General features: G+C 42.3%; 1 protein-coding gene across 1 annotated transcript in view; it reads left to right on the top strand.

Moving 5' to 3' along the window:
- LOC145403376 (mitogen-activated protein kinase kinase kinase 1-like) overlaps positions 1 to 13,921 on the top strand; it is a 122,828-nt gene that overhangs the window by 94,506 nt on the left and 14,401 nt on the right. Inside the window, exons 6-9 of the mRNA XM_080275161.1 lie at positions 5,511 to 5,627; positions 8,897 to 9,117; positions 11,786 to 12,078; positions 13,503 to 13,673. Of these exons, the coding sequence (XP_080131287.1) occupies positions 5,511 to 5,627; positions 8,897 to 9,117; positions 11,786 to 12,078; positions 13,503 to 13,673 (802 nt within the window). The remainder of the gene's footprint in view (positions 1 to 5,510; positions 5,628 to 8,896; positions 9,118 to 11,785; positions 12,079 to 13,502; positions 13,674 to 13,921) is intronic.

The following is a 13,921-nucleotide window of genomic DNA, read 5'->3' as shown; positions in this document are numbered from 1 at the left end:
ATTATTATTATTATTATTATTATTATTATTACCACTACTACTACTGCTACTACTACTACTATAATACTGTCATTATTTGTTTATTTACATATTGCCATCGTATATTCAGTCTTTATTTTCATCCATGTTATCATTTTGCTGCATTTAGGTTTGATTTTGTTCATAATATAATCATAATTAATCCTGCTGTTTATTGATGTATAAAGTGTCATCTTTATCACTTACTATTCGTGAAGGTTTGAAGGTAGTTTTTGTCTTCGTATGTTTATTTTTATTTTTTTTTATATTATATTTACTGGTCATCATCTCCATCGTGTTGCGGGTTTCTTCAATATTTTCGTCTTTGTGTGTATGTGTGTGTTTCCAAATCATGCTCAGCATCACAATTATCTTCAACATGCTTATAGTTATAGGAAAAGTTTAGAGAAGCCGTATGTGACGTCACGACCCGCCATATTTGCAATCCCCCTCCGTCTCATATTTAGACTGCCAAGGCTTTAACCCACCTGCCTAGGCAATTTGGCGCCACAGTAATAGTACTGGGCATTTATCTTTACAGATATTTTTTTGGCGAAAAGGAGGACATTATAAGGAATAATGGAGGATGCTGGTTGTCTTGGTTCCCGCCATTGTTGGAAGGGAAGGCAAGCGGTCAAGGACGGTTCGACGTATTAAAAATTCTGATATAAGATTGGGATGTGTATGCAAATCATTAGGAAGTATTCATGTGGGGAAGGAATAAAAATGAGGGATACTAATAGACTGCCCAAGCTTCTCTTGTCAGATATGAAAAAAAGCTGTTTTTGCACCTCCTGGGATTTAAAATTTTGGCAAGGTTTTGCACGTTGTCCATCTGGCTTGTTTATTGTATTTTGCCACATTAGTAACATCTTATCATGAATAAAACCTGGAACCTTATATATTGGACTGGATACACACTCTCTAGGGCCATCTGTTCTCATCTACACTTTCACCAGGTCGGGTATACTTTAAAATTCGAGTCGGCTGCAAACGTCAGTACTTGGGAGCGGCAGCCACTAATAGCATTTTTTTTTTTTTTTTTTTTTTTTTGGTAACATAATTTTGGGAGATGCCACGAGTTTCCATGACCTCAATAAAATCGTCCGCCGTAAGCTGGAATAAAATTCTTAAATGACTTGGGGTTAACTTCAGGTGAATAAAATTGTCGGTCTTAAGGATAAAAATATGTATTGCGAAGTCCTGTACTCCTAACCAAAACATAAATGATCATTTGATGCCGTAGTTTTTTTTTTTTTTTTTTTTTTTCCAATAAAACCGTCTCAGATTAGCTGGAATAAGATGCTAAGTAGGGTATTCGTGTGTTAGTAGCAGTAACAGTAGTAGTGAAAAACAACAATAATAATGATAAAAATCATGAGTTACGTTGATCATTATCGCTTAAAAATAATCTTTGCGCCACGTTGCGGTCTGCATCCAATTAGCGCATAAACAAACAAGCAGACAAATAATATCAATTGAAATAAACGTTAGAGTTGCTGCCGATTATCCTAAGGTTAATTAGGCGGCCAAATAGATAAGATGTAATATGTAGTCAGTATATATTAATTAGTGTGAGGCATTTAGTATATATTAATTAGTGTGAGGCATTTAGATTATCCTGTAGACTTTTAGACGTAAGATTTCTCCAAATTCAACTGAATTAGGGGGTATGTGATGTACTTTCTCTCTCTGTCTCTCTCATCATCATTATAAATACCTAAGAATGAAGCCCTCCGCTAAACCGTAAGTACTTGTGGTCTTTGATATAATCTGGTGAGTGAGAGAGAAAGAGAGGGGGGGGGGCAGCCAAAATGTAGTGAGAGTGATATGAGGGACTGAGCAACCTTGTGTGTGTGTGTGTGTGTGTGTGTGTGTGTGTGTGTGTGTGTGCTCTTCCTTGTTATGCTCCTTAGTGCAGTAGGGAGGGAGGGAGAGAGGGGAGTAAGAAATGATGGAAGTGAGGGATGGGTGAGGGAGTACAACGAGAGAGAGAGGGGGGGGGTAGGGTAGGGCTGGAGGGTAGTTGAGGGGAGGTGTTGTAGTAATAGAAGTAGTATGAGAGAGTAGGTTAGAAGGGTAGTTGAGGAGAGTTGTAGCAGTAGTGGGGAGACAGAGAGTAGGGTAGGGTAGAAGACTTAGGTGAGGAGAGGTGTAGTAGTAATCATAGAATATAGTAGGAGGAGGAGGAGGAGAGCGAGAGTAGAAGGTAGTTAGGGGTGGAGAGAGAGAGAGAGTGTGTGTGTGTGTGTGTAGAGCAGAATAAGAGGGTAGTTAAGGAGAAAGAGATTTTGTGTGTGTGTGTGTGTGTGACTTCTCCCAAACGCATGTTTACCTGACGTGCAATTCTTCAGCTACATGAACTGATTGACACTAGTTTTATCCCCAAGTGTTCAGCTGTACAGTAGTGGTAAGTTGTTGTAGATAGTAATGGAGTGGTAGATAGGTGGCAGTGGTGGTCGGTGTGGTAGTACAGTAGTGGTAATAATGGTAGTGGTTGTGTTTTTGTTGTAATTGGTAGTGGTTGGTGATACCTGTATCAGTGGTAATGATAGTTCTGTTGGTAGTGGTGGTAATAGTAGTAGTGGGAATAATGTTGGTGGTCTGGTTGTGGTAGTAATGGTAATATTTGTAGTGACGGTGTTATTTGTAGGAGTTGTGGTAATGGTGGTGGTAGTTGTGATTTTTTTGGTAGTGATAGGTAGATAGTTGTCAATGTTCTTGTTTTTGGTGGTGGTGGTCGGTAAGTACAGTTGATCTATTTACTCTTGACGAAGACCTTTGGCCCAATTGATGGCCTTGTGGTCAGATTGAAAGGTTGATTTAACAAGTAACCAAGGAGGTCCAATCCTACTTCATAACTAAAGCTCGTTGTCATTCCACAGCATCTCATAGAAGTTGTGGAAGTGGGCCAGTTATGTCAGGTGAAAATAGATCTACTGTAGTGGTGGTATTAGTGTTGTAGAGGGTGGTGATGGTGGTGGTGGTAGTGTTTGTAAGTGGTGGTGGGATATTGTGATTTGGTGACAGGTGAGTGATATTGGTGATGGTAATGTTGTATGGGTGATGGTAGTAGTGGTGGTGGTGTGTGGTTGTGGAGTGGTGGTGAAGTGAGGGTGGTTGTGATGGCAGGAGTGGTCTGGTGATGGTGTAGAGTGTGGTGATGTGCATGATGGTGAAGTGGATGTGGTAGTGATGGTGGTGGTTATGGAATGATAAGTGTGGTGTTGGTGTAGCAGTGGAGAGTTTTGTTAATTGCTTATTGTAATGGTGGTAATGGTGTAGTTTGATGCTGGTAGTGAAGCTTGATGGTAATGGTGGTTTTGTGTGATGGTGGTGTACTGTAATGTGATACTGAAGTGTGGTGGTTGTGATGGTGGTGTAGTGTGATGGTGGCGTACAGTAGCGTGGTGGTGGTGATGGTGGTGTACAGTAGTGTGATGGTGGTGTACAGTAGTGTGATGGTGGTGTACAGTAGTGTGGTGGTGGTGTACAGTAGTGGGGTGGGGTGATGGTGATGTACAGTAGTGAGGTGGTGGTGATGGTGATGTGTGGTAGTTGTAGCAATTGTGTAGTGAGGTGGTGGTGATGGTGATGTGTGGTAGTTGTAGCAATTGTGTAGTGTGGTGGTGGTGGTGGGTGGTGATAATATAGTGTGGTGATGAAGGTAGTGGTGGTGGTGGTGATTTGGCTTGATGGTGTTGGTAATGACGGTGTTGGTGATGATGATGATTGTAGTGGTGTAGTGGTGATGGTGCTAATGGTGTTGGTTTAATGTGATGATATTGGTGGTTGATGATGGTATGGTGTAGTGTGATGGTGGTGGTGATGGTTTAGTGTGGTGGTGATGGTGTAGTGTGTTGGTGGTGATGATGGTGTAGTGTGTTGGTGATGGAGATGGTGCAGTGTGGTGGTGGTGGTGGTGGTGGATAGTGGCACACAACTGATACCTTTACAATCTTCACCAATCTGAGTCACTTGAGGCAGGTGGCGTCTTCTCCTTGTCCATCCCTATTCAGGTGCTATTTGTGATTGGGGTTACACATGCTGCTGGTGTGGTGGTGGTGGTTGTAGGTTGTGGTGGTGGTGGCAGCTGTGGTTGTTAAAGGTGGTAGGTTTGGTGGTATGTGCATGTGCTGGTTGTGGTTGTAGATTTTAAAATAAGAAGTAAAACTGTAAGGATAGTTGTTGAGGTGAACGATGTGGTTGTGGGTTGTTGAGGAGGTTGTAGAATGTATAAGAAGTGGGTGGCATTTAGACTGGAGGAAGGGTTTTATTAAATGAATAAAGTGTGATGTGATCATAGCAATTGTGAGTTGTAATATGTGGATGTTGGCATTGTATGGACTGGATAAGGTCAAGACTGTAAGGAGAGTTGTAATAGGTTAATATTGTGGGTGAGGTAGGATGTGAGTGTAGATAGTGTTGCTGTAGGTGGTTGTTGTGGAGATATACTGTTATCTTAGTTGTGTGGATATCAAACTATATGACCTTATGTGGCATGGGTGCAAGTTTACACAGTGTACATTTGCCTTCTGTTGTGTTAAATTGCTAGTCTTGATGTGACGGTAGGGATGGTTAGTGTCAGCTTAAGGTGACTTCCATAGTCTTTATAATTTCTGTGGTAGCCAACAAAATCCTTACTCTTTACCCTGTGGTGTGATTTCAGCATGAGCATAAATCATTAACATGAACAGTATTAGATTGTTAACCATCAGATTCCTAGTGAGCTCCATGCCTCTCTAATCAGGTGTATCATTTTGGGGATACTTTTCACTGAGGCAAACAAATCAGTCATGGAAGTGACATATACTATAGTGTACACATGTCATGTGAAGTGTTAAGGGGGAAGGACTGAGTGGGTCATGTCCACAGTATAGTCTAGATATATCCACCCTGTATCACCTGTCAAGGTATTTCAGAGGTGTGTATGTGTAGGGGTTTTGCTCAGAGGGATCAAAGGCTGTTAATTGCACTGATGGTGATAAACTAAAAATGGATCTGTTATTTGTATGTGCCTTCTTGTTGTGTTTGCAGTGATGTTATTATGATTGGCAATAAGAATTGTAGCAGCTGTGAATCTTGTACAGTGTTATTACTGCATTATTATTATTATTATCACTATTATTATTGGCAGTTGGAATTGTAGCAGCTGTTAATGTATTATTACTGCTTTTTTATTATAATTATTATTATTGGCAGGTGGAATTGTAGCAGCTGTGAATATTGTATTATTGTTGCATTGTTATTATTATTACATTATTATTATTATTATTATTATTATTATAGCTATCCCTGGTATCCCACAACCAAGACAAATCATAGTAGCATCCTATACTTCAATCTATCTATCTATTGCCAAATGCCACAATCCCGTAAGGGGTGACCATTTGACTTTAAGTTATATGTTTTACGGGGAGGGGCACTAACCCTCCACCAACCCACTTGTTGACACGTAGGGAGCACGTTACTCTATATTATTATTGTTTCAGACGTGTTCATGCGGCCATGGTCCCTACTGTGTGCACGTGCTGTTTGTGATGGTGCGTGTGCTGCAGGTGCCTGAGGCCGACCCTGTTCTCATCACAGGGGCGCTTAAGGACTATGAGGTATGTACAGACACACCAGTATCTTTCCAAAATTTGATGAGTTTATAGTAGAAAAATCAAACCATCTGAAACACGTACCAGGAGGGATACAGTTTTCGTTGTACTTTGCCAGTTGTAATTTTTCTTTAGTTGGAACTGGAAATGTAGGCTACTTGCTTTTATATTCACCACCCAGTAACACCAGGACACTAAAAATGTGTGGTAGGTCTAAAGCACGAGAAAGCAGTTACAAGGATACAATGACTATTTAGTGACAGGAGTTAAAAGGAGAATGTTTAGTGGCAAGAATGACAAGAAAAGAAGAATGTGTAATGGCAAGACCGACTAGGAAAGGGGAAAGTTCAGTGGCAAGAGTGTTAAGGAAAGGAGAGTGTTTAGTGACAAATGACAAGGGGAGGAGAATGTTTAGTGTCAAGAGTTACAAGCAGGGGAGAGTGTTTAGATCCAAGAGTAACAAGGAAAGGAGAATGTTTAGTGGCAAGAATGACAAGGAAAGAAGAATGTTTAGTGGCAAGCATGACAAGGAAAGAAGAATGTTTAGTGGCAAGAATGACAAGAAGAATATTTAGTGGCAGTGGCAAGGAAAGAAGAATGTTTGGTGGCAAGAATGACAAGGAAAGGAGAATGTTTAGTGGCAAAAATGACAAGGAAAGGAAACTAATGTAGATACAGTATTATTTAAGTGTGACCTTATTTAAGGCGGTCTTTATTGTAAGTAAGGGGTGTATAAAAAAAATAACACATGAGAGGAACAAAAATAGTGGTGTAGCAATTTATGAGAACAGAAAGTGTATATAGGAAGATAAAGATATGTTAAACAGAGAGAGAGAGAGGATATTAAAGGGTGAGAAAGGAATGGTTTAGAGGCTAAAGCCCCATAATTATTTCATTATTTTGATGGAAGGGGAAATTCATCAACATCACTTCCCTCCCTCCTGCCCTGTGTACATACTACCCCTCTCTCTTTCCTTACCCCTAACCCTCTCTTCCTCTCTCAGAGCTTTGTGGGAGTGGGAGAAAAAAAGAAAGTAGGGAGGGAGAAGGAGGGGTAGGGAGTGAGGAAGTAATAGAGGGGGTATTGGTAGGTCAGTAGGGTGGGAAGCAGGAAAGGAGAACAGGGACAGAAGTAGTGGAAACAGTAGGGATGGAAGGGAAGGGAGCAATAAATGGAGTAGAAAGGGAGAGAGGAAGTTGAAAATTCAAGAAAGGACAAGAGGCATTGAATAATAGAGAGAATTGGAGAACTGAGTGCTACAGAGGGACGGAAGTGAGCATGAGGGTAGCAGTGTGGGAAGAAGGCTGAGGCAGGTGGGTGAAGAATGAAAGGTGGTGCAGTATATTCCGTGAAAGTACAAAATAATATAAATAATATAACTTAGCTTATTCTGTCTGATTTAGGAAGGGAAAAGGATGTGTAGATCAGATATTTGTTCTAAGATGTTTAGTGGAGAAGTATCTAGAGAAGGGAAGGAAAGTGTATGCTGCCTTCATGGACTTGGAAAAAACTTATGACAGAATAGATAGGCAAGGTATGTGGAGGGTATTAAGAATATATGGAGTGGAGGGGAAATTGTTGAGTGCTGTGAAGAGTATGTACGAGGGAGCTAGGGCTACGGTGCAAGTGGATGGTGAGCTGAATGAGTTCTTTGATCTCAGTGTGGGACTGAAACAGGGTTGTGTGATGTCTCCATGGCTGTTTAATATATACATGGATGGGGTTGTAAAGGTGCAAGGTAGGGCAGTGGATGTGGGGGTGGCTCTAATGAATGAGGGTGAGATTTGGAAGATTCCGGTGTTGCTGTTTGCTGATGATACAGTATTGTTGAGTGAAGATGAATGGGAGTTGCAAGGTTTGGTGAATGAATTTGGGACAGTGTGTAGGAGGAGGAATCTGAAAGTTAATGTAAACAAAAGTAAAGTTATGGTGTTTGAGAGGAATGAAGTCACAGAGTGTGCAGTGAGGTTGGATGGTGAGGATAAGGAGAATGTGAGTGCATTCAAGTACTTGGGTAGCGTGATGAGTAAGGATGGAACTTTGGGGGATGAAGTGCGTGAAAGGGTGCAGCAGGGAAGGAAGGTTGTTGGTACACTGAAAGCAGTGATGAGATAGAGGGAGGTGAGTATGGAAGTTAAGAAGTCACTGCATGATAGTATTGTGATCCCTACCCTGACGTATGGAAGCGAGGCGTGTACCTTGCAAAAGGGAAACAAGTCAAGAGTGAGAGCAGTGACAATGAGTTACTTGAGAGGAGCACGTGGAGTGACGTGGAGGGACAGGTTGACGAATGAAGAAGTGAAGGAACGTTGTGGGGTGGATGTGGTTGAGAAGATTAGGAGAAATACACTGAGATGGTTTGGAGTGAAGAGAATGGAGAAAGAAAGACTGACTAAGAGGGTGTATGCAGGTGAGGTGGAGGGAGGGAGAGGGAGGGGTAGACCGAGGATGAGGTGGAGGGATGGAGTTGAGAGGTATATGAGGGAGGGGGGGGGTTAATTGGGGGGAGGGGAGTCAAATGGTAGGTGACAGAGCGACTTGAAGGCGTTTTGTCTGCGGCCACCCTTTGCGGGATTAGGGCATTGGGCTGTAGATAGATAGATTATTCTGTCTTCCCTGCTGGTTGAGACTGACAGGCTTCAAGTGATCAATCTTCTTGCAACTTTAGCACAATATATCCAAAATGTAAGTACCTCCCCCCCCCCAACACATGCTTTTTTAATACAGTTAATTAGAGGATTGCCCTCCATAGTTCCACTGCTGTATACTGTATAAAGCCAGGTGTCAGGACATTATCCCCCGGAGGATAATATCCCCCCATGCACAATATCCCCTAAGGACAATATCCCCCAAGGATTAGGTTAGGGAAGGTTAGGTTAGGTTAGGTTAGGTTAGGCTAGGCTAGGTTCATAACTTAGGATTTTAGAGGCACTGTTGGTCCATATTGTACTCGGTTGAATATTCTTTTTAAGTCTAACAGAACTTGATGAATAACCTTTGCACCTTAAAATTGTAAATGTATTTTTAGCCTCAGGGGATTTTGTTCTTGGGGGATATTGTGTGCAGGGGGGATATTCTAGTAGAATCATAAAGCTGTCTCCCCCCCCCCCTCCGCTTCTGTTTCTGTCCCTGTAAATTACGAAAGAATTACCCTGTATAGTTTCCAGTGCCTCACTCAGGCATGGCCAGACAGACCAGGGTTTCTAACATCAACTTAATCCTTTTTGACAGGTTGAACAGTTGAGCTAACCTGATATGCTCAATCCTTTTCCAGGTTGAACAGCTGATGAACGCATACCAAGAACGCCTAACCAAAGCTGCGAGAAAGAGACGAGCGAGCGGAGGGGTCGGAGGAGGAGGTGGGACAGGAGGGCAGCTGTCTGGGGGGAAGGGAGGAGGGGTAGGGGTTATGGGGGGTTGCCTTACCCCCTCCGCATCCTCCTCCACCCCTTCCTCTGGCCCCTCCTCATCGCAACACCATGAATCGACGAGTGGGTGAGTAGAGAGAGACATTCAGTGTGTTGCATGAACCAGTGAATTACTCAGGTCTCATTGCAAAGGAGAGAGAGAGAGAGAGAGAAGAGATTGATCGTGATGCACCAATTATAGAACCACCAACCAGTTATTTGTTTAGGCTTCATTGTAAAGCTTACAGAATCACTCAAGTACAATGTGTTATGTTTTATAAGTACAGGGGTACTTATCTGTTCATGTAAACAAATTCTCGTCCTTTAGTTTTTCTGTCCATTTATCTGGTGTTACCCTGCATGAGTATTCTGATACATTGCTTTTGTTTTTTTGTTCTGTTGTCTGTAATGGACAGTATTTGTTTGTAGAGAGTTGCAGTTAGTTTAACCTTATCAGTTTGATGATATATGTATCATTTTTTTCTTGGTATCTCCAGACAGTTTTATTCACATTGATTCTTTTAATCGTTGGGGTTAGATATAGCGTTCATTAACACCTTCACTGCTTTAAATCCTTTGTTGATTGAATAAAATTGTCTGGTGGTGGGAAAAATATAATGCAAAAACTGAGAAGATCAGAGAGGTAGACAGGACACACAAAATTGCTGTGTGAATAAATGTATGAAAACCAAAGACCAAGATTGGCCTTAGTATCTTGGAAGTTGTTTGGTACTGTTATTGTTGTGATGTAAACAAGAGCAGCATTATTAGATGGAGAGATGGGAAAGAGAGGCATATAGGAGAGGAAGAGGAGGATGTGAGTTGAAGAGAGGACAGCCTGATGGCAGAGCAGAATGTGGAATGGAGGAGAAACTTTTGTGGCCATCTTTTCCAGCTTTAAAGTGTATGGTTATAGACAGCATAATGATTACTGCTTTGGTGATTTTTTTTTTAATTAAAAAAAAAATTATTTGAGATGTTGGCAGTGATGTTCATGGAAATTAGGGCGATGATTATGGAAAGTTACCTACCATAGTACTTAGTGGTAACCTAATTTATTTTAAAGTGGTAATAGAATGATGTTGATAAGGGGTGTTGGTACTGGAGAGGAACACCTTCACATGGTAGCACTAATATAGCTGGGCAGTGCTGCTGCCAAGTAGCACAGATATCTTTCCACTCCCTTCCTATCCCTTAAAGGGACAACGGTGGACTGCAGGAGAAGGAAACTTCAGTCTGCAGTCCACTGGATTCACATCCAAATGAACATCAAGCCACAACAAGAAAGAGAACATGATGGGAGTAAGGATGGTAATCATTGATAAAGATATGTGGTACGTGGGGGCGCTCACCATCCACTCACTTGATGTAGTGGTGCTCTTGGTTGTCTGCCCTTTCCTCTCCTCCGTCCTTTCCTTCCATCCTCTTCTGTCTTTCTTTCCTTCTTTCTTTCCTCGTCCTTCTTCCGACAGGTGACTTTACACTCTCTCTTCTGTCTTTCTTTCCTTCATTCTTTCCTCTTCCTTCTGCCTGTGGTTGACTCTGCACTGAGTGACAAGCCAAATGGTTTCCTGTATACCAGGAAACCATTTACTTTGCTGGGTGGTAACCATATTACCAAATTTTGGCGCCTGGTGGTTTATTAATTATGGCGCTCCAATCGGATTGAGCTGGTGAAGGTTTATATCCAAGGGGTGGTTGGGGTTTATTGCTCATGTAGTGCCGCTCAGGGATGAGTGAGGCTGGTCACTCTCACCTTAAATGTCAGGACCAACTTGCTTAGCCCCTGGCTTCTACGCTCCTCATGGGGCAACGTAGGATTGGATGATGAATGAATGAATGATAGATGTTCCTGTCACTGTTGTACATATTCTTATTTGTTATCACCTTCCTTTACAAGGTGGAGCTATAATGTTTTTGCCTGCCTCTGTGTGTGTGTGTGTGTGTGTGTGTGTGTGTGTGTGTGTGTGTGTATCCGTTCCCATTATATCTCATGAATGACTTGAGCTATCAACGTGAAACCTTCTGGGTATAAAGATATGGCCAAAATCTTGGCCAGGTTTGAAAATAGGCATTCAGAGTCAAGGTCAAGGTCACCACAATTGTTGCCAAAGGCCAACTAGCTTTTTATTTCCTCCCTTTAGCAACATTATATCTCATAAACTGCTTGAGCTATCAACATGAAACCTTCAGGGTATCAAGATATGGCCAAAATCTTGTCTTAGTTCAAAAATGGGCTATTGGGGTCAAGGTAAGAGTCACCAGAATTGCTCCCAAAGGTCAACTAGTTTTTATCGCCCACCTTCAAGAACCATTATATCTCATGAAGGCTTGAGCTAGCAACTTGAAACCTTCAGGGTATCAAGATATGGCCAAAATCTTGGACTTGGTCAACAGCATATTCTGGCGGGCGATTGGCATTCGGCTTCTGAATGCTTTTTTTTTCATTTTTAGATGGGAATAAGTGGATGATGATGATGGTGATAGATATTAGGGTTTGTATGATGATAATGATAGGGATTAGGGCTAGGATGATAATGGTAATAGAGATTAGGTCTAGGATGATGATGGTGATAGAGATTAGGGCAAGGATGATGGTGATAGAGATTAGGGCAAGGATGATGGTGACAGAGATTGGGGCTAGGATGATGATAGTGATAGAGATTAGGGCCAGGATGATGATGGCTAATGACCAGACTAACCACTGTAACACGTACCCAGCTATTCATGTTACTGTTGCCTGTACTACCCTACAGTGAGGATGAGCCACAGTGCCCAATCTGCCTGATGTGCATGGTGGAGGGTGAGAGCCTGGTGACATGCGAGGGTGGGTGCCGAAATCTGCTACACCACCATTGCATGTCTGTCTGGGCAGCTGACCGACATGCACAGGGTCAGCCACTCCTCTGCCCCCTGTGCCGCACCCCATGGCCCCTCAAGCACCACCCGCGACTCACTCCAACGCTGCCTCAACAACGACCCATGCATGCAGAGTCCCCCAGGACAGCCATGGACTACCCACTTCCTGTGATGAGTGCAAGCTTCTCAGGTGAGTTAGGTGGGCAAGGTTAATGCCTCGAATCCAGTGATGTATTTTATATTTTATTCATACCAACAGTTTTATTTATATAGCTCTTAGGAGAGACTTTTTAATCCCTCCTCGCCAGGCTATTTATAGCTCCGTTGTTCTCTCATTATGGGAATATTTCCGAAAGTAGCCTGTTTTCCAATCTTAATATCTTGGAAGCTGTAACAGTTAGGAAAACAAATTAAAGACCATATTACTCACTGACTCTTCTTCTTGCGAGTGAAGTATGCCCAGTTCTGTAGGTTGTCATGTCAGTGAGTAATAATGTGATGAATAGGAGTAATTTTTGGTGTGAGGTAAGCTGTATTCGTGTGTCAGTGCGCGGCCCCGATTTTGGCTCCACTCTCAACACGATAACTTCTCCAGATAAACTTGACACACCGGTGTCCAAGGCACGCCCTATGGCACTATCACTGAGTCCCTTCCTAGTATCTTTGGAAAGAGGCTTGGTAGGGGTGCATGAGACAAAAGTCCGCGTGAAGCAGGAACAGAATCAGACGAGAAGGGTTAAGAAAGCATTGTCTTACATCTGGCAGAGTCACAGAGACGGCTGAGGTATGGTTGGCTCAGCTAGCGGGAGTCCCTCCCTAACTTTTGGTGACGCGATAAAGTGGTGGCCACTTCAAACTGTGCCGGGAAAACAAGCTCAGTTCCTACCGACACCCTGCGGCCTCATCCACCTCTTTTGTGTTGGTCTATACTGACACCTGGCGGATAGAGGTTAACTGCGGTGGTTTGATATAATCTTTGTTAACCCTTTTTGTATAATACATCTGCCCAGAGCTGAATAAAATTGTCTGTTGGTAGCAAGGCTAATAAAAGTATGTATCTGAGTGAAGAGGTCAGTAATTGATTAATTTTACTACTGTATCTGATCCTGACAGTGTAATGTCAGTGTGGTGGATGGGAGAGAAGTAAAAGAATTGGTTCACTATAAAGTGATGGAAGCAGAGGTTGAGAGTGACAATAGCTGAATTGGAGAGGGAAAAGGAAGTAGAGGAACAGATTGGTACATAAAAAAAGGAAGAGAAGAGGGTAAGACAATTAGTAGCTGAAAGGGTAAAAAAAAAAAAAAAAAGGATATAGGGGAATACTTTGTTTGAAAATGAAGGGAAAAGGAAGAGGGCAAGACATATATATAATAGTTGAAAAGAGAAAAAAATGTAGGGGATTACACGGTTAGAAAGTAAAGGGAAAGGGAAGATGAGACAAATAATAGCTGAAAGGAGAAAGAAAAAGTATATTTAGGAATACTTGGTGTGAGAATGAAGGGAAGGAAGATGATAGAGAAGAGCCAGATAGGGTAGAAAAAGAGCTAAAGAGACTAGCTGGTAAAGATGAAAAACCAGTAAAAACTTGACTTGAAAACATTTTAACATCTTCAGGAGTGTGCAGCACAGAACGTCAGAGCCCCACGGAGCCAATGACTCGGTCCCTCTCCTCTGCATACCCCTCCAGCTCCAGCCCCTTTCCCCCACCCACCTCACATTCACCCTATGCCGACTCCGCCTACTCCTCACCAGCTGGGGGATCTGCGTACCCTCCAACGGTCAGAGGTGAGGTCAACTGAAAATTAAGAGGAATTATAGTGAGAGTTGTAGCAGAGAGATTGTGAAAATTATAACAGGCAAAAATGTAAGGACCAACTTGCTTAGCCCTGGGCTCCTACACTCCTTGTGGGGCAACAGAGGATTAGATGATGGTGATGAAAATAGTGTGTGTTATAGCAGGAGAGATAGTGAGAGTTACAGCAGGAGAGATAGTGAGAGTTACAGCAGGATAAATAGTGAGAGTTACAGCAGGA

The sequence above is a fragment of the Coenobita brevimanus genome, chromosome 60, assembly GCF_032717465.1.
Source record: "Coenobita brevimanus isolate Jiangsu-jjx chromosome 60, ASM3271746v2, whole genome shotgun sequence".
Taxonomy (NCBI): Eukaryota; Metazoa; Arthropoda; class Malacostraca; order Decapoda; family Coenobitidae; genus Coenobita; species Coenobita brevimanus.
This window is presented reverse-complemented; position numbering and strand designations above follow the sequence as displayed.